An 18,950-nucleotide genomic window follows, 5' to 3' on the forward strand; every position below is an offset into this window, starting at 1 on the left:
AAAGCAGGCCTTAGCCATGTGACCTTGCTCACTGCACTTATAACAAGTTGCAGACTTGAACTTGCACCGATGAGATGCATGGGGACCTTTGCATCGATAACATTTTTGATAATTATTACTAGATTTAGATCTAGGATTTGAACGAGCAGGCTGTTTAGCATAAGTTGGAATGCTCTGATGGGGTTGATGTTTATTGACTAACCTGCTGTTTACTGCATGGATCCCTGAAGGCGTAAGAGATTTCGCCGCATCTGATGACTGCTGGAATGAGGTTGCAAGTTGTATTGCTTTTTCCAATTTTAAATCTGACTCGAGCAGCAACTTTCTTTGAATATCAGGGCTGTTTACACCTGTCACAAACTTTTCACACAGTCTGTCAGACAGCGTTTCGCCGAATTCACAAAATCTACTTAAATGACGTAAAGCAGCAACATATTCTGATATTGACTCGTTTGGTTGACGAGTCCTACTGTCAAATCTAGCTCTACATAAAAACTTTGATGGGGTAGGCGCATGGTGGTCTGTTAGCAATTTGCTCAGCTCGTTAAAGCTCTTGGTATTTAGACTAGCTGGAGCGCATAAGTCCTTTAGTAGCCTAAATTGTTGAGGCCCTATGACTGTTAACAAAACAGCTCTCTTTTTGGCTTCTATCGTCACGTTGTTAGCTTCTAGGTAAAAGCTTAACCTCTCTAGGTAATCTTGAATGATTTCATCATTCGCATCAAATTGTTTTATTTGGCCATACAGCGCCATAATTCTAGAAATAATTAGCTAATAAGCTCTAGCAAACCTCTTTTTTGCGTAAGTAGGTGCTCTTTCTAGTAGATGTTTATCCTTCGTCGCCAATGAGATAGATTATGAATACAACGGAGACAGAAGCCATGAGTATGTAAACAGCTTTAATTGTTAACCGGCAAGGACGGAAGTGACGAGAGACACAAGTAAGGGACATCACTCAAGATAACAATATAAATATAATACCAATACAATTATCTCAATCTATTACATGCAGTTGTTTTTCTGTCTATGTATTAAGAGAAACGTAACTATTATTAACTGCAGTAACAGTAACAAAAACAAGCTGAAAATTCTCAGTGTATTTGCTGGGATATTTATTGACTCCAGATACAATACATTTTAAACAACAATAAAAAGCATCAAAATGGTTAAAAGGTGTTTCTGATTTAATTATGGCCACAAAAAACATTTAAATAAAAAAAATTAATATGACTTCTTGTTTTATTGATTTTAAAATGTGTAGATTTAAATTTACAATTATATATATATATATATATATATATATATATATATATATATATATATATATAAATATATTTGTACAAAAATGTTTATTAGAATAAACAGGAATTTAATAAATGAAAAAAAAATACATTATATTTTAACAGGAACATAAAAAACTTTTATATAACTTTAACTGTAATAAGCCACATATAATTAGAAATCTCCATTTACCTAAATTAATGTAGAGCACAAAAAGCTACTTTTAATATTATTAAAAACTTAAAAAAAAAAATACTAAAAGTTTTTAATCACCATAATCATAAAACTCAGTAATAATTAATAATTAACCTGACAGTATAAAACTCGAAGGTAAAGATAATTTTAGATTCCTTCATACATTGATTTTAATTTTAAACAAACATTTTACTAAAGCATGTATTGAAAGTTGAAAATAAAACTATGTCAACATATTCATTCTTTTTTTTAACTGCTTTGACCTACAAGATGTGTTTTTGCCAAACTAAAAAAAAAATCTTTATTAACACTCAAAACCTAATATGTATTTAAAGCATAAAGCATATTAAAAAAGCATATTGAAAGTGTTGTCATACAGTTATCAGAAATACAGAGAAATAGGATGAATCAATAACACTAAAGTGTCATTTGGTGTTCTACATTATTCATTAGTAGAATCAAAACCTTTTAAAAGTATAATTTAGTTGCCCTAGCAACAAGTGTTTTGCCACACTGCAATGTTAAAAGGTATTCAAACTCAAAACCTAATATATACATTTAACTCACACAAATTACTTAAAGCATGAATTAATACATTCAAAGCAATATTTATTGTAGCTTACTACACCATTCATACGTAGGGCTTTGATTTATTGCAAAAATTAAGTTTCCCTTTTTAACCTGACAGTCCATGGAACAGATGCAGTAGAGCTCATCTGTTTCTAGAGTTCAGTAAATGTTTGTTTCATTTTTTTTCAAAGAGTTCTTTAACCCATTATAATTTAATTTAAAAGAAATTAATACTGTATGTAAAATTAGTTTAATCGTTACAAATTATAATATCTGCTGGTCATAGTTAAACCTAGTTTATTTACATTACTGTAAGGCTAAGTTTTTAAAATTATTTTTACAAGCTATATTTTATTATTTAAAAAAGTGCTAACAAATAATACAGTAATCAGTAGAAAATTTATACATAAGACCACTATAAAATTTTATAATGCACATGTTTTAATAATACTACGCTTTAAGTTTGAATATGCAATTTCCTATGGGAGAGCTTTTGGAGCTAAAAATAAGTGCATAAATTGTATTAAAAGTTCCTAAAATATGCATAAAATCAAATTTTAATTACTCATGTAATTAAAACAATAAAGCAATTGTTTTTCAATATTCATAAACAAGCTTCATGACATAACTTGATTTTTTTTATTCCAATATATTCATTATTAGATATTGCACTTAAAAGCAAGTAATTTATTTGTAAATTAACCAAACAAGGCACATTAATATTGAAGCAAAATGGTGTCCAGAAAAATGTGCAATAAGAATTTGCAAATAAAAACAGCTTAGAAAAACAAAGTGTGCAAGGGATGTATTAAAAAAAATGTATAATGTAAAGACTTTAGCAATGAATGAACACATGCACAATGAAGCATAATAAAACCTTTTTTTACAAAATTTGACCAGTAAAAAAGTTAGTATGTGCAAGTTTTTCTGTTTGCTAATTTTTTTTTGGGAATGAATAAAAACATTATTTTAAGGATTGATAGAAAATGTTTAAAAAAATAACAGAGAATTAGATAATATACAAAGCGAATTAGACACTTCATTAAAAATATCTGACTTTCAAACTCTTAACAGTGTTGGCACAGTAATTGCATTGAATAACAAAAGTTGACTTTTATATGTTCTTCAAAGTTTAAGAAGTCAGTTATACAATGAACCTTTTACTGAAGGTACTAATTTTAGTCCAAGTTATTAATCATTGTAAATTATACTAAAGACTGGATACTTATTTCATGAGCAAATTATGAAAAATAAGGTATCTGTTTTACATAATGATTGGTTAAAATTTATTATTCAAAATTTGTTTTTGAATTTAAATCAGATCTATCTTTTAAACATGATTAAAATATATATTAAATATATATTCATAATATTACATACAATTTGACTTAGAGACCTAAAATAAAAAAGTTATAAGGTTTAATAACATATTGTGTACATTCATGCAAGCATGCATAAACAGCTCAATTTTTTGTTTTACTATGTTTTACTTACACAGACACAAGAAAGATGGCCACTAGTGACAACTCTGAGTGAGACATTCTATTGCATCAAGATAGACATTGGACTTCTAGACGTTTGGGTTACAACAATGTCAACAACATTGTCTGTTTTATTGAACACAGATTCAAAATTGTAAAATTAAATTGCTGCTAGATTCTGGTAATCTATTAAATAGTTGCTCTATTCTAACTTCTAAATTTTCAGACCAAAACAACAAAAGCCTGATCATTTGTAAAGGAAAAAGGTACACAATATTGTGACACAACATGTGCTTGAGTGGAAACCCAGGGAAGGGGAAAGAAAAAGTGCCCAAGAATAACATAGTCTTCTCTATGAACTAAAGACTACAGGGAAACAAAGTAAAGATTACTGTTTAGGCCGTATGCTCCTCAAAGATTAAAGAGGACTAAGTCAAGTATGTCTGTAAGAAAATCTGAAGAAAAGTAAAGTATATTATCTATTTAATACCTTTACTCCAATTTATTTAGCAACCTACACTTTCTTAATAGTTATTTGATTAGTGGTGCATATATTTAAAGAAGATCATTTATTTCTGCTTCTTACTGCATAATCAAATAATTTTTTATTGCATGTCCACTTAAACATTTAATCTTTTACAATATTTTTTATCATGCCTATTTTTAAACTTCTCTGAGATAGTTATTTTCATCTGGTTGACTCTGATCATCAGGTCTGTTTGCATTGACATTTTGTTGTTGTAGAGTTGAATCAGTCAGTCTCTCAGAACTGTCTTTCAATTCTAATTGAAAAAAAAGAATACTAAATAAAAAGTGTTCATGTATAAACTAATATAGCATTTTTGTTATTTGATAGAATATATTCCTCCTTAAATTTTAACTACATATTTTAAAAAAATCATTTACTTAGAGACACATCTTATTACAAAATATATCCATGTTTGGTCAAGCACTCAAAGTTGTGCAGGTACCATTTTTAAAACTAAAATTAATAATATACATATATATATATATATATATATATATATATATATATATATATATATATATATATATATATATATATATATATATATATATATATATATATATATATATATATATATATATATATATATATATATATATATATATATATATATACATCACTATTTATTAAATTAGTAAATAGGTTTTTTACAACATTTCCAGACTGTTTTTATTAAGGATTTTTTAATATAGTATTCACAAAGAATTTAAAGTAACCATTAACTCAAATAAGTAATAACAAAACATTATTGTTGAGTTGATTGAACAATGCTAGCATTCTTTTAAATGGGGAACAGGGACAGAGTTAAATGAAAAAGGGGTAATCAATCTAAGGTGTAATATCAGGAGGTTAATTAACTGGAAGAGGTTAATTAACAATAATTAGCTTTCTCAAGGTTTCAACTTTTTACATGTGATTCAATTAATAATTGTTATATGCTTATTGCTATTTTAGAATAGTCAGTAAAGTTCCCTTTTCAAACCTGACGGTCTATGGGGCAAGTGAAGTAGAGTTCACTTGTTTCTGTGACCTCTGCATATAAAGAGATAGTGTGGTCAGCACTACGCCCAGCCACCTATACTTGACGTGAGTTAGGTACCCATCAGAGTTGGGTGGACTCAGGGACGGTCTACTGATTTGAACCCAGATTCGAACTCGAGACTTACGGGTTAGCAGTCCAGCTCTCTGATGCTAGACCACTCCGTCCCTTCTATTTTAGAATAAACTCTGCATAAGGTGAGAAATAAATTTGTTTAGCCAGGTCTAGAAAAATAGCTAATACAGATTTCAGCTTTATGATAACATATGATTTCATTTGAATGTTTTAAACATCGAATAATAAACCTTTTTCTTTTAAAAAATGTGGTTTCTCAATTTTTAAAAAAAAACAACATACTTATTTGACAGTCGGAACCAAGAAATTTTTAGTTTAGTAAATTTGAATATTTCAGGAAAAGGATTGAACAAAGAAGGGAATAAATTTTTGTATATAATCACTTAAACGATTAAAAGAAAAACAACACTAACCTTTTTGGATAGGATGTCTGTAACCTCCTTTTCTAGATGATCGAGTTGCTCCTCCGTGAGCATCTCGTGCGTCGCCTTATGAACAGCTGCCATTAGTGCGTTGACCTGAATAGTCCTGTTAAAACATTTGAATCATTACAGCAGTGCCAGGCCAAATGTTTATTAGAAAGGTGAAGAATCAAAATTAGTTTCCATATTAAAATTAAACAATGTTTAGATAGTTTAATGTTTTTACGCCAATCTGAAGTACTTGACATAATGGCTCTGACTAGTCCTCTCACTAGCCTAGACATGATAGCAGAGATGAAAAGACTGCAGGTGGTAACAAAAACAAAGATAGGCCATTGACCCAATACTATACATTTTAATAAATTCCTCTGCAAATTACAAAGTGCAGTAACTGTAGGGTTTTTAATTTACTACTTAGTTAAAGAAAACATTAATTTTGTCAACAGATTCAAACCCCATGCTTTGGCATCCGCTATCCAATGCTGATGAACTGGCGTTTCCCTGCTGCTGTTTCCGTTGCCATTCAGCTTTCCTCGGGCAGTCATGGAAAAAGTGCTCCTCGGACCCGCACCTGTAGCAGGCTTTTCTCAATGACTGTTGTTTCTGGGTTAGGATGTCTACAAACTCCTCTTCTAGACAATCAAGTTCCTTCTTCGTGAGCTTTGTGTGCGTCACCTTACGAACAGCTGCCATTAGTCTGTCGACTAGGGACTTAGCTTCCAGGATGTCCTCTGTCCTTCAATCAAACAACACTTATTAAACTTAAACTTAAGACATTTGAATCATTACAGCAGTGCTAGGCCAAATGTTTATTAGAAAGATGAAGAATCAAAATTAGTTTCCATATTAAAATTATAACACGTTTAGATAGTTTAATGTTTTTATGCCAATCTGAAGTACTTGACATAATGGCTCTGACAAGTCCTCTCACTAGCCTAGTCATGATAGCAGAGATGAAAAGACTGCAAATGGTAACAAAAACACTAGATAGGCCATTGACCCAATACTATACATTTTAATAAAATTCTCTGCAAATTAAAGTACAGTAACTGTAGGGTTTAAATCTCACAGTTTTTATTATATTTGGAAGCAGTTTATGATTCATAGAGGGATAGTAAGGATAATATTGTGTAATGTTGTGTGTTATGTTTAACAAAATTATGTGCACAGCACAGCTATTTTCAAGTTGTCAATAAAACATTTTTGGTACTATATTTGATTTTAAATATTTAAAAGATTATTCTTATATATGCAGATCTTCTTTTCATTGTAATTTTAGTTTTTATTTTATATTTCTGTTGAATTTTCAAAAACAAATACAACCATACAACCATAAAGTAAAAAAAAATGGAACAAGTAAAGTAGAGTTTACTTGTTTCTGTGACTTCTGGCATTTGAAGGGAAAGTGTGGTCAGCGCTATGTCCTGCTAACTTTATTTTCCCTTTAGTTTAATAGGTAGCTAAATGAAAATTTTTAAAATGGTTTATGAAGCCATTAAAGCCACCAAACTAGGCTATTCAAAAATAATTATTTTATTTAAAAATAAAAAAAAATATTATTTCTTACAATATATTTTACATATATACAAATGTTGGCTGTTAATCTATTGTTTATTCTAACGTAAAATAGTAAGTGACTAGGTGCTAGTTGCAAAAACCCAAAGGTTAATCTAAGATTAGCAGGCCAGGGAAAATCTAAAATTTAATTAAATGTTATCAGCACTAGTTTATGGTTAAAGGCTACGAGCTCTATGCAGGTGCATGCATGACACATAGCGATGGGAAGGCGCCCGAGGTGACTTATGTTTGGGTCTTTAGATAATTTAGATAGCCTTATGTTTTTTGTGTCAATGAAGTGGCTTGGACTTATCCTCTCACTAGCCTAGTCATGATGGCTGAGATGACTTGGCTGCAAATGGCACCAAAATCACCAGATAGGCCACTGACACAATACTATACATTTTCATACAGTTCTCTGTAAGTGAAGGTGCAGTTACTGTAGGGTTTAAATATTACAGTTCATACTACATTTATAACCAGTGTATAATGCATATAGTAGGGAAATAAAGAAAATATTATGTAGTGTATTGTATTCTGTTAAGAAAATTGTGTTCATAGCACAGCTGTAGTCAAGTAGTCATATTTCTGCTACTAGGTTTGATTTTCTATATTGTATAGATTTTCTTTAAATACATTGATCATATTTTTCATTTTTACTTTCTCGTATATACGAAGTATAGAGAAAGTATTGTAATCGTGCACAAAAATCACTTGAAATTTTAACAATTTTCACCGTATTACACCTCAGTCCTTCATCACATCCGAAGAATAGAGGACTTATTTTAATCGGGCAAAAATTATCAATCCAGATTTATCAAATTTAAGAGGTTTTATGCGTAATCCAGTCTGAAAAACTGGACTTTGCAATTCTGTCCGTATGTCTGTCTGTCTGTCCGTGTGTAAACACGATAACTTGAGTACCGTTAAAGCTAGGTTGATGAAATTTCATATATAAGTATTTTATCAAAATCGTAGATCCGTATCAACTTTTGAGCGATTTCCGATAACCGGAAGTGGTATTTTTTCTACTTTGAATTTTTCAAAAGCCTATAACTTGAGTACTATTTCAGATAGATAAATGAAATATCACATGTATGTAAAAGATCTAATTCTCTACCTTCTGTTAAATTTTGAGTAATTTCCGTTGACCGGAAGTAGTAATTTACGCTACTTCCGATTTCTCAAAAAACTAATGTAAATTTTTAAAGTACTAATAATATTGCGCACTATTATGCACTTTTTGATTTGGCGTTAACTTGATGTGCAATTCTTTTGTCTACTAGATTTTATTCTATTTTTAAAACTTTAAGTATTCAAAATGGATTAAAAATCATGTCTATAGCCCGGGTTCCCATCCCCTGTTGTTTTATATAAGAATATTCGAGAAAGTTTAGGGGAGATCACTCCCGGTTTATTTTCTGTTAGTTTTTATTATTGTACTATTTCCTTTGCATATGGATGAATAAACATAACTATACTAAAAGTAAGTAAAGTTCCCTTTCAAAACCTTAGAGTCAATGAGGAAAATAGAATTCACCAGTTAAAGTTAATGTGACTTTTGGCACTAGATGGGATAACGTGGTCAACACTATGCCTTTCTGCCTAGACTTTAAATTTACTATAATGGTAGCTAAATGAAAAAATTTTAAATGTTTCATACAGCCGTTAAAGTCAACAAACTATTCTACACTTAGATAATTATTTCATTTATATATTTTTTAAATACTACTTTGTTAAAGAAAACATTAAACTAGTCAAAATCACTATGTTTATATTATGTTTATATATGTTAATATGACTGTTCTTACACCTACTTGAGTGGTTTTCTTTCATGAAGTGCATCTTGATTTTGAATGGGATGCTTCTTCTTCTTAAAACAGCCTTTTAATTTTACATGAATAAAAAAAAAGTTAATAAAATTTTAATTTAAAATTTACTAAAAAAATTTCACAGGTCAGTCAACATAGAGTATACTGATACATTTGAAAAACAATGATTAACAAAAATACCATTTTAAAATGCAAAGTAACAGTTAAAATTCAGATTACAACATTCCCTTTTAATAATATAAAAGTGTGAGAAACCCTTTTCTGAAACTCCGACATCCCCCTTATCACACATAAACACACAAGTTCAAATTCTCCCTTTCCCTTATCAAGAGTGTTATATCCTTTATGGACAATATTTTGAACTACATGTTTACCAAGTAAATCACTAAAAGCTTTCTCTTTTCTATTATTAAGCAGCACTTCTGTTTTTTTAAAGGCTATTTATTTGCTAACTTCCAAATATTTTTTGTTCTTGAGACAAACTAAGTTTAAGTAAAGCAAAAACTATGATATTTGTCCCAAGTTAAATCTTAGTTAACATAAAGGAAGATCTACAATGAATGTGAATTCTTTCAATAAAGAAAATTTCTCTTACTAGAAAGTTAAACTTTGTTCTGTTCTATAGGTTCTATATTAATATCAAAACCTAGCTAACAAAAAAGACTGTTTCAAAAACATAACTCACTTTGCATTTGCTTAACATAATTATTTTTAAAATTATATACATGATGTGTAAAGGATATATTTTAAATAAAAAGAAAAGTAGAATACAATTATAGAACACTAGCCATGGGTACCCGTTTTACGTGATTTATAGTCCTATATCTTTTTAGTGTTGTACTTATTTGGAGAAAATAATTTATAAAACAGTTATTTGTCAAAACGCTATGTGCTTTACTACACGTTGAATGATATTAAGGACAAAATAAAGAAATAACTAAATAGCTAGAAATCTGAAACATTTAAAATAACATAGGCTACTAATACCTATTAGAAAAATTAAAATCAAATCATATACATTATTAGTTAACACAACATATTAAATGCACATACTGATTAAGAAACATAAATGATTCAGTTAAAAATCTGGTTGTTCAATGGTCATTGTGTTGCTTTTTAAAGTAATTTGTATTAGTTTGACAAATAAAATTGTCTACATTTCATAGCCTACGTCTTGATAAGTAGATTCATAGCACATGTCTTGATAAGCAGATTTATAGAATCTAGATTTAAATCAAATATGACTAAAAAAGTTAATTTCTTCATATTCTAAAATTGGAAAATGACCCCGTTAGTGTTGTATCTGTAGTTTAAACATGTGGCAGGTGATGTCATTATTTATTGCATTCACTACTATAAACACTTTACCAGTTGCATAATTAAAAATGTGTTTCTACACTCGAATATTGCTTTGTTTTTATTTTCTTTCTTTAAATAAAAAATAGTTTATACATTTAAAACATCCAACATATTATTTTCAATAAAAATCTGTATCTTTAAGTTCTCCATATATCGCTGAACATACTGATCTCTTAGGCTCGGGACATGCAGACAGAGAAGTTTGCACATGGGCTTTTATATATTAGGATATGTTATTTAACTATGCAGCATTTAGAAAATTAAAATTATTGAAATGGTAGTTAGAAAAATAGATGTGGAGTACAAATAAAAAAACAATTAGACTCTTTTTATGTTTAATTTAACATATTAATTCAGAGATTTTGTAAGGTAAATAGCTAAATTAAAAAACTGTATAAAATGCACCACTATAATAGTTATGCTATTCTGTCTGTCTGTCTGTGTGAACGCTCTAGAGAAAACACAAGGAAAATAAAAACTTGCATAGACAAGCAAAAAACTAAACTTCCGTTGAACATGAAGCCACATGGAACAAATAGGGAATTTTCAAAACAAAACAAAATTCCACATAAATAATGATCTAATTGATTGGTGATAATTACCGCCTTATTTATTTGTCTAATCCTAGAATATCTGCTGCGTCCATCATCCCCCGAACTAAATATAATTTATATAGAAAATATTTACTTTTACCAGCGTCCCCCATCTCCAACGAACAAATTATAATTTATAAAGAAAATACATAATTTTACCATTGTCCACTCCCACCCCCAAAGAATAAAATATAGAATTTAAAATGGCAAGCCGAAAATGATGCACGATAATAGTAAGGTAATTGATAATAGAGACAAAAAAAAATGTCCAATTTTAGAAATTTATGCAGATATATAATAAATTACCCAAAAAGTTCAGGTTATAATGTCGGTTTCGAATAAAATTCTGTCTCCAGTTAAATTTAGAACCTGTTAAGGTTCCTATTTCAGTTAAATTTCAGGTTGTGGTTAAAGTTGTGGTTAAATTTCTATTTGAGTCAAATTTCGTCTCTGGATACAGTACTGTATTAAACTAAATTTCATTACTGGTTAAATGTGAGTTTCCAGAACGTCAGTTCCAAATAAACTTCCGTTGTGGTAAAATTAGGTAAGGTTAAGTATTTAAATTTCGGTATCTGGCTAAATTTTCAGATCCCGTAAAAGTGCTGATTCTGAATGAAGTTCACGTGTGCATACATCTGTGTAACTAATATTAGTTTCAACTCACCTTCCCACAAAGTTTTGATCTTTTTTCTGAATATGAATATGATTATTATTATTATTATTGTGCCTGTTGGTACAAGCACACCAACTATGATCCGAGTTGTATAATCTGTTGGCCCTGTTAAACAAAAATGTAGTTTTAAATTAAACACACTATAAAATGAAATTCACACCAATGTGTTGTATAGAAGTAAACGTTAAATATTTCCAAGTGTATGTTCAGTTAATTGGTAGTTGGCTGTAAAACAAGCCAATCTCAAACAATGTAAAATGATTTTAGTTAGTTCAGATAATTAATGCTCACGTATATACAAATAATCTATTGCCATCATTCCTTAGAAGTGACTTAAGAAAAAGTTTTAATATCGGAAACAAATACCAACCTAATTTGAGACTTGTGCTTTTTGGAGGAATCATAAGCAATAAAGAATAGAAATAATTGGTAGGCCTACATATTGAGTAATACTATTGCTTGTAATTTATGCAATAAACAGTTTACCATTATCTTTAGCAGTTTTTCCTTCTATCTTACAGGAATGAATGGCTGTCTGGAGCACTTCACCACAAATTTCAAGTTCAAAGGTCAGATTTGCAATTTCAGAAGAAATCAGCCCAACATCAGTGCAGCTGCCACCACTAGACTTTACACCATTCTTATATATGACAGAAGTGCAAGGCTCATTACCAGAGCGACAACACAATCTAATTTCAGATGCTGTCAATGTTGAATTTGGCCAGCAGTTTTCATGTGTTAATATTTTGCCATCTGCTGACAGTGTGCTTGTAGTTTTATCTAAAGCTGAAAAATAAGAATTTGAATGGTAATTTAACCAATATTATACACATTTAAAAATATCATACAATCGAACTTTACTAAAGAATACAGATGCTATTAAAAATTAATTTTGTTTTAACCATGAAATTTTTGAAAAATTGCATAACCCAATCAGTTTGAATGAGCTTTATATAGAAACAATATGTATCAAATATTACAATAAAGAAAACCAAATGAAGGGATAGCTTTGAAGAAAACCATTAATAAATCTAGTTAAAAATATTAAAATGTGCATTATAAAATAGAGGTACTTTATGAATTTGTGACTGAATATATTCTGTACCTGTGTCTACCTTTAGCATTGAATGAACACTTTTTGTCAATAATGCTATGTGAGTATCAAATACCTCCTTCCATGTATTCCCATTGTATTTTAAATTGACTTTAAAAATTGAATATTAGTCTTCTCTGAAGACAAGTCACAAACTTGGAGGAGTTATAGATGGATGCTTTTAAGGGAAATTATAATTTATATATTCAATTGTAGATAAAAATAGAGGTAAAAAATAAAGTAGTTAAAACTATTTTTTTACTTCAATACCTAAAAAAGTAGTAATAACAGCCAAGGCTTGACTGTATAAAAATAAATGATTTGATGATGTTCATATTGAAGCTAATTCACGTGATACCTCATTACTGAGGTAAACAGTGAAGGTCTAGGGAAAGCCTCTCTGGATTTTATTTCAGTCATTTAAATTATTAGCCACTTAGAAGCACTTTTTTTCCTCCCAGCATATTAATGAAAGCAGGTGTTAAATTGTAACAATATCCGCTTTAAACGATGATATTCTTTAGTAATTATACATCAGTTGTGTATAAACAATAAAACCTAAATATATTATTGACAATAATAAGTTGGTAAATTATATGAGATTAAATGAATGCATGATACAATAGTTTATTGCAATACAAGCACAGAAATAAATGTATTGTTTTTAAGGGCATTGGCGGGTGATGAAAACCAAAATAACCAAAATGCTAATTTCTAAACAGAATGCTATAATATTTAGCATAAGGTTATCATAGTTAGCATATGGCTGCCATCACCAAGGCAACTGCAGAAATTGTTGGCCAGCTTTTTATTTTTAGACTTAACTTTTATTTATAACTATATGCTAGATATGATAGCATTAGGTTTATAAATATGCATTTTGGTTACTTTGGTTTTTATCACCCGCCCATGCCCTTAAGAGTAATGGCAGCAAACTTACAAATCATTTCTGGTAAATTTTTAATAGTGTTTTTGTTGAGACCACCATCTGAAGACTGAATTATAACTTTTATTTCAGCTTTACTGTACTGCATTCCTGCAGTTCTGTTGATTGTGAAATGTTTAATGTCACCTGAACAGTCGTTGCAGTAGCAGCTATCAGGTGTGACCTTATTTTCCGTGGCAGATGTAGAAATAAGGCAAATCTGCAGTAAGAATATTTTAAAAGATCATCTTCTTAAGTAATTATATAAACTGTGTTAATGGATATTTAAATACATATTTTAATATTTGCTAATAATAAATGTGTTAATATTAGGCCTATATTGTTTATTATGAAAGTAGTAATGCCAGGCTTAAATTATTTACACATTCAATGTGACAGAAAAACTAGTAGGTTTTCCTGCATTAAAAGTGATCAGTAATGTATGATAAGCCTACAGTATGAATTTATTTAAAACAAAGTATACTATAATTAGAGCTGAAATACAATACATAATACATAAATAACTACAAATGTAAGCTTCCAGTACACAAATACAAACAAGGATTCAGTAACATTAATCTAAGATGATTGTATTTATTTAAAATACACATATTTTAATAAAGTAGAACCTTTGCATTTTATTTTATGCATCACCAGTCAATACTGATTTGTTGTTTTGTTTAATTTTACACAACATAGTATATATTACAAAGTGTAGTAAAGTATGCTACTCTTTGAGACAGGGTGAGCCACAGCAATTATGAAGTAGTATGTTCCAAATTAGTAAAAGGTGAACTAAGGTAAATCTGATATGCTTAAACCTGAATTCCTATAATTAAATATAATTGTGTTTGTGTTGTCTTATCTCATCAATGTGTCTGTGCCTGCTACAGTTTTTAACTATGAACAATCTCCCCTTCATGTGTTCAACCGGTTCCATGACAAATGATCTCAGGGCAAATTATTACACAGAGAAATGATATCAAGATAAAATATATCATGACAAATTGTGTTATGGATAAATGATCTAAGACAAAATATCTCACACAAAATATTTATAGTATTTGTGATTATTTTAGTCAATTTTACCATTTTTTTTTGTCAGATGGATTTTAATTGCTTTTTTCTTACACATGATAATTGAGAGATTTAAACATAACTTTTTTTAAAAATTGTTACATAAAATGTATAAGCCTTGTACATTCTTTTAATTTACAAAATAAAATCAGTGATTTTTATTTTAAAATGTTTTTTAAAAAAAGAATTCAATGCCTGTGTGCTACATATCTCGCACATATAAATATCATTTTTATTTACCTCTTTAAAATCATTTGTGCTTGAGTTTCGGGTTTGTACAGTTACTGTTTTATCCCATGAGCTACCAGCATCTGAGAAATCCACTGATCCTTTCATGACAAAATAATCTTTGTTTATAATGAGCGAGCTCTTGCATTTTGTGTTGCTGTACTGCTTGTTATATTCATCAAGATTTATATTGACACCTTGTTTGTAGAAAGTAAAATAAAAATAAAAAAAGGTAATTATAGTCACTAATTTTATTTTAAATTTAGGATTATTCAAAGGGTGACTGTTGTAAATTAACAAAGTAAACAACAGGTATAGGCCTATAATAAATCATTGATAAATCAAAGTGCATCAAAATGACAAATGCATATTCAAATCCATAATAAATCTATATGATATGTACCAGTTATGATTTTAACTAATATATCTTTATTATCTCAGTTGAAGGTTAAATCTGTGTTGTGAATAAAACAAATTATCATAATTAGTATGTAGGTACTATAATTTATAGAAATGAGTTAATTAGTCCCTAGCGAGCTGCAGGGTAGATCTTTCACCACTAGTTGTGAGCGTGGGGGAACAACAGCAACCACCAAATGTGAGAGTGGGGGTGATGAATATGATGAAAAGATCCAACACACACAAGTTCATGTCCAAGTCAAAATATAATGTTCTTTATTACAGAATCAACTTCCTACCTAACTAGCCTATCCTATACTATCTACTACTACTACTAGCTACGCACACCCATGACCAATCCTAACTGTTCCCTAGCTCTACATATTATGACCGTCTATAATCGCTACCTAACACTAACACCTCTAATCTAACTACTGACCCACGCTTCAGTGGTCAGCTGACTGTCCCACATGATGGGTCAGCTCCTGAACTTTCATTGGTCTCTCTAACCAACTCGCTATAGTCTGTTTCTGCTAACCTCTATCTGATTGACCTATCCTAGCATCAACACAGTAGGTATTCATATGCCTCAAGCACATAAGGTAGTATTCCTATGGGTCATGCACCTGTTATAGTGAAGGATTGGCAATTTTATTATGAATTTGGCTCTCTTGATTCACCTTATACCTGGCCATATCCCTAAATTATTATTTATTGATTTTCAAAAGGTTTTTCTAGCTTATTCACTTATTCTTTGTGCTTAATGATTATTACTTTTTGCTTCGTAATAAATTGCAAGCGAAATTTTGACCACTGTGACTGGATTGATTTCTTTCAAACTTTACACTTACTTAAAGAGTAAATGGCAATGCAACATAAAATTTGACTTAATTGGAGCTTTAATTAAATTTTAAATTAATTAGTTTCCTGTATTTAATTTTCTGAGCTTTTATACACTTTTTATTTGGTAAGCCAATATTTTTAGCTGGGCGATTGTAGTAAAATTTTACAAAACATTATTTGAAAAATAAAATAATAGAAAACTTTTGTGGTAAAAGCCTTTATAAAATTATACACTAGGAAGAAGGGACAATTTTATTTGTTAAACAATTACAATATAATGCTCACTATACTTTACATTTTTATTTCGATCAATATTTTTATTATTCCAATAGCTTACATGGGCAAAGTGCAGACCACACTATCCCTTCATATACCAAAGTCACAAAACAGGTGAACTCTACTTCACTTGCCCAATGGACCATTATGTTAAAAAAAAGGACTTTACTAATAGCCTACAGTTATGAACTATGATAGGCCGATAACTAGATCTACATCCTTGCCAAAATGTAGTTATTTTTTATACAAAAAGCTATCATGCAAAAATTAAGGCATGATAGAATCTAGTAATCATTTTAAAATCACAACATTTTTATACTAGCTTACTGACTGAGAGCATTGTGTCATGGACTTGTGTAAAGGGTGGGGGTGATGGATAGGACAATTCTTTGAAATGAAGTGTGAGCAGTGTTTCTTCCGAGGGGCACTTGAAATTTTTGGAAGGGCGGTGGACTTTCTTCGGGGGGGCGGACACTGTTAAAAGTATATATTTTCTTATATAAATTATAATTATATAAATTTCATTTCGTTCAGGGGGGGAAGGGTAGAATTTTTTGGGGGGGGGGGGGGGGGGGGGGGGGGGGGCTTTTGAGTGTAAAAGTTCTTGTATCAACTAAAGTTTCTTCCAGGCATCACTTTGGGGGGGGGGGGGGGCTCTGAAATTTATATAGAAAATATATACATTTAACAGTGTCGCCCCCCCCCCCCCAAAGAAAGTCTACCTCCCCCCCCCCCCCCCCCCCCCACCCACCCCCCCCCGAAAATTTCAAGTGCCCCCTCCCTCCCTCCCGGAGAAAAAAGTCTGGAAGAAACACTGATATTTTTCTTTAGTAATATTAGCCTATCTAGCTCTATATGGAATCTTCGTTTAAATAAATAATTAAATAGCTAGACTAGCTAGACAGTGGGAGTGGATTCGATACAAAATATTGCAAATATGACATGAGGGCTAGAATCTAGATCTAGATCTAGAATCTATCTATTATAATTCTATAAAGCATTCTTTTAGAATTTAGTTTTTTTTTATTAAAAATATTTAGAATTTAGATCTAGATCTATAAGGAAAAGGAACTTACAGTTTATGATTAAAATTTGTAATAGTAGTACATCAAGTAATAGAAATACAGTGTCCATTTCTGAGTCTAAATCTAGACTAGTCTAGGCCTAGATTAGCGTTTCCGATTATACCGCATTTACACTTACGATATGTATACTATACTTGACCTACTAAAGTGTATACTAAACATGTTACGAGTATATGGAACATCTTCTGAGTCGCAGGGCACAAAACAACGCCCCTTTTTATGTTCTGGGTCAAGTTTTTGTCTACGCTCGCTGAGCGAAAACATAGTACATGTTCCGAATTTTCAGTTGAGTGCGCATGCGTCGAAAAGTAGTAAGCGCATCCATGGCCCTAGGTCTCAGCTGATTGCAAAATAAATAGGCTATACTGATCTTGAGTTTTTTAGCCCACGATTTCATAATTTATAACTTCTCTAGGCCCTACTAAAAATTACATTTTTATAATTACTTATTATTTCTTTGATTAAATCCCAAACAAGTTTTAATTTTAAAAAAAATGTAATGTCAAAGACATTACAATTTTGCTTTAAATCCAGTTTAGGTATTAATTACGAAAATAATAATTAGGGCCTAATAAAAAAATATAATTTTACCAAATGTAACTTCAATTTTTCCTTAACCAATATTTTGTTTTAAGTGTATCAACATATTTTTCAGTTTCCGACTGACATGAATAAATCTTTAGGCCCACCAGAATGTACCGTGCTCGTGAGATCACACATAAGTCATAATCAACTGACTATAAAAACAGGCAGATAAAAAAGTAAAGGCTAATTATTTAGGTTTAGAATAGGACAAAATTAAAGAAAGGAAGGGGGAGGGGGAATGAGTGTCACATAGGCCCTACTCTAAAAACTAGATCTACTTTTTTCTTAATAATAGACTCAGTAAAAAAGGCGATCTCAATACGTTTAATGAACTTGGCAGATCCAAGTTTTCGAAGAAATAGAGCCTTTCAACAAACAAATATTCAGCCCTGTTCATCCGAAGCTGTTTCTGAAGGATATAGACAAGCAAAGAAGCTGGGGAAAAGGCTACCATGACGTTGGGGTGGGAAGGGGTGATTGTACTGCGGGATGGTAGGGAGGGGTAATAACATATGGGCAATGTCTACGACCCGTGGTATTATACACAGCATTATATTTATAAAAACTGTCTAGCTCCATTTTCTGGCACTCGAATAAAATTTATAAAATCTTGCATGTTCTCTAATTTTTCATTAATTCATTGTTGAATCGCAAGCACCGTGGCTACACCATTTTCCTTTTAAAAAAATAAAGCTGTTAGCCTACTATCTACGTGTTGTTTTTTTTACTCTGATTACTCTTTATTTTAATTGTCTGGGCCTCTGGGCCTATATAACAGACGCTCTGGGTCAAAGGTCATGCTTGTTTTATAAAATGCTCTATAACATGTT

The 18,950-nt window shown here is 30.5% G+C and overlaps 1 protein-coding gene across 1 annotated transcript; it reads right to left on the bottom strand.

The window, feature by feature from the left end:
- Window positions 1–1,535: 1,535 nt before the first annotated feature.
- Window positions 1,536–17,644, bottom strand: LOC131950132 (uncharacterized). Its single transcript, XM_059312175.1, has 9 exons — window positions 17,527–17,644; window positions 14,945–15,129; window positions 13,643–13,847; window positions 12,096–12,395; window positions 11,601–11,714; window positions 8,967–9,033; window positions 6,047–6,328; window positions 5,584–5,698; window positions 1,536–4,309 (listed from the first exon to the last, which is right to left on the bottom strand). The coding sequence occupies exons 1-9, from the start codon at window positions 17,582–17,584 to the stop codon at window positions 4,304–4,306; spliced, it is 1,332 nt and encodes a 443-aa protein (XP_059168158.1). The 5' UTR covers window positions 17,585–17,644; the 3' UTR covers window positions 1,536–4,303.
- Window positions 17,645–18,950: the final 1,306 nt, after the last annotated feature.

The sequence above is a fragment of the Physella acuta genome, unplaced genomic scaffold (assembly GCF_028476545.2).
Source record: "Physella acuta isolate Inbredline_101_S28 unplaced genomic scaffold, ASM2847654v3 ptg000738l, whole genome shotgun sequence".
In the NCBI taxonomy this organism is placed as follows: domain Eukaryota; kingdom Metazoa; phylum Mollusca; class Gastropoda; family Physidae; genus Physella; species Physella acuta.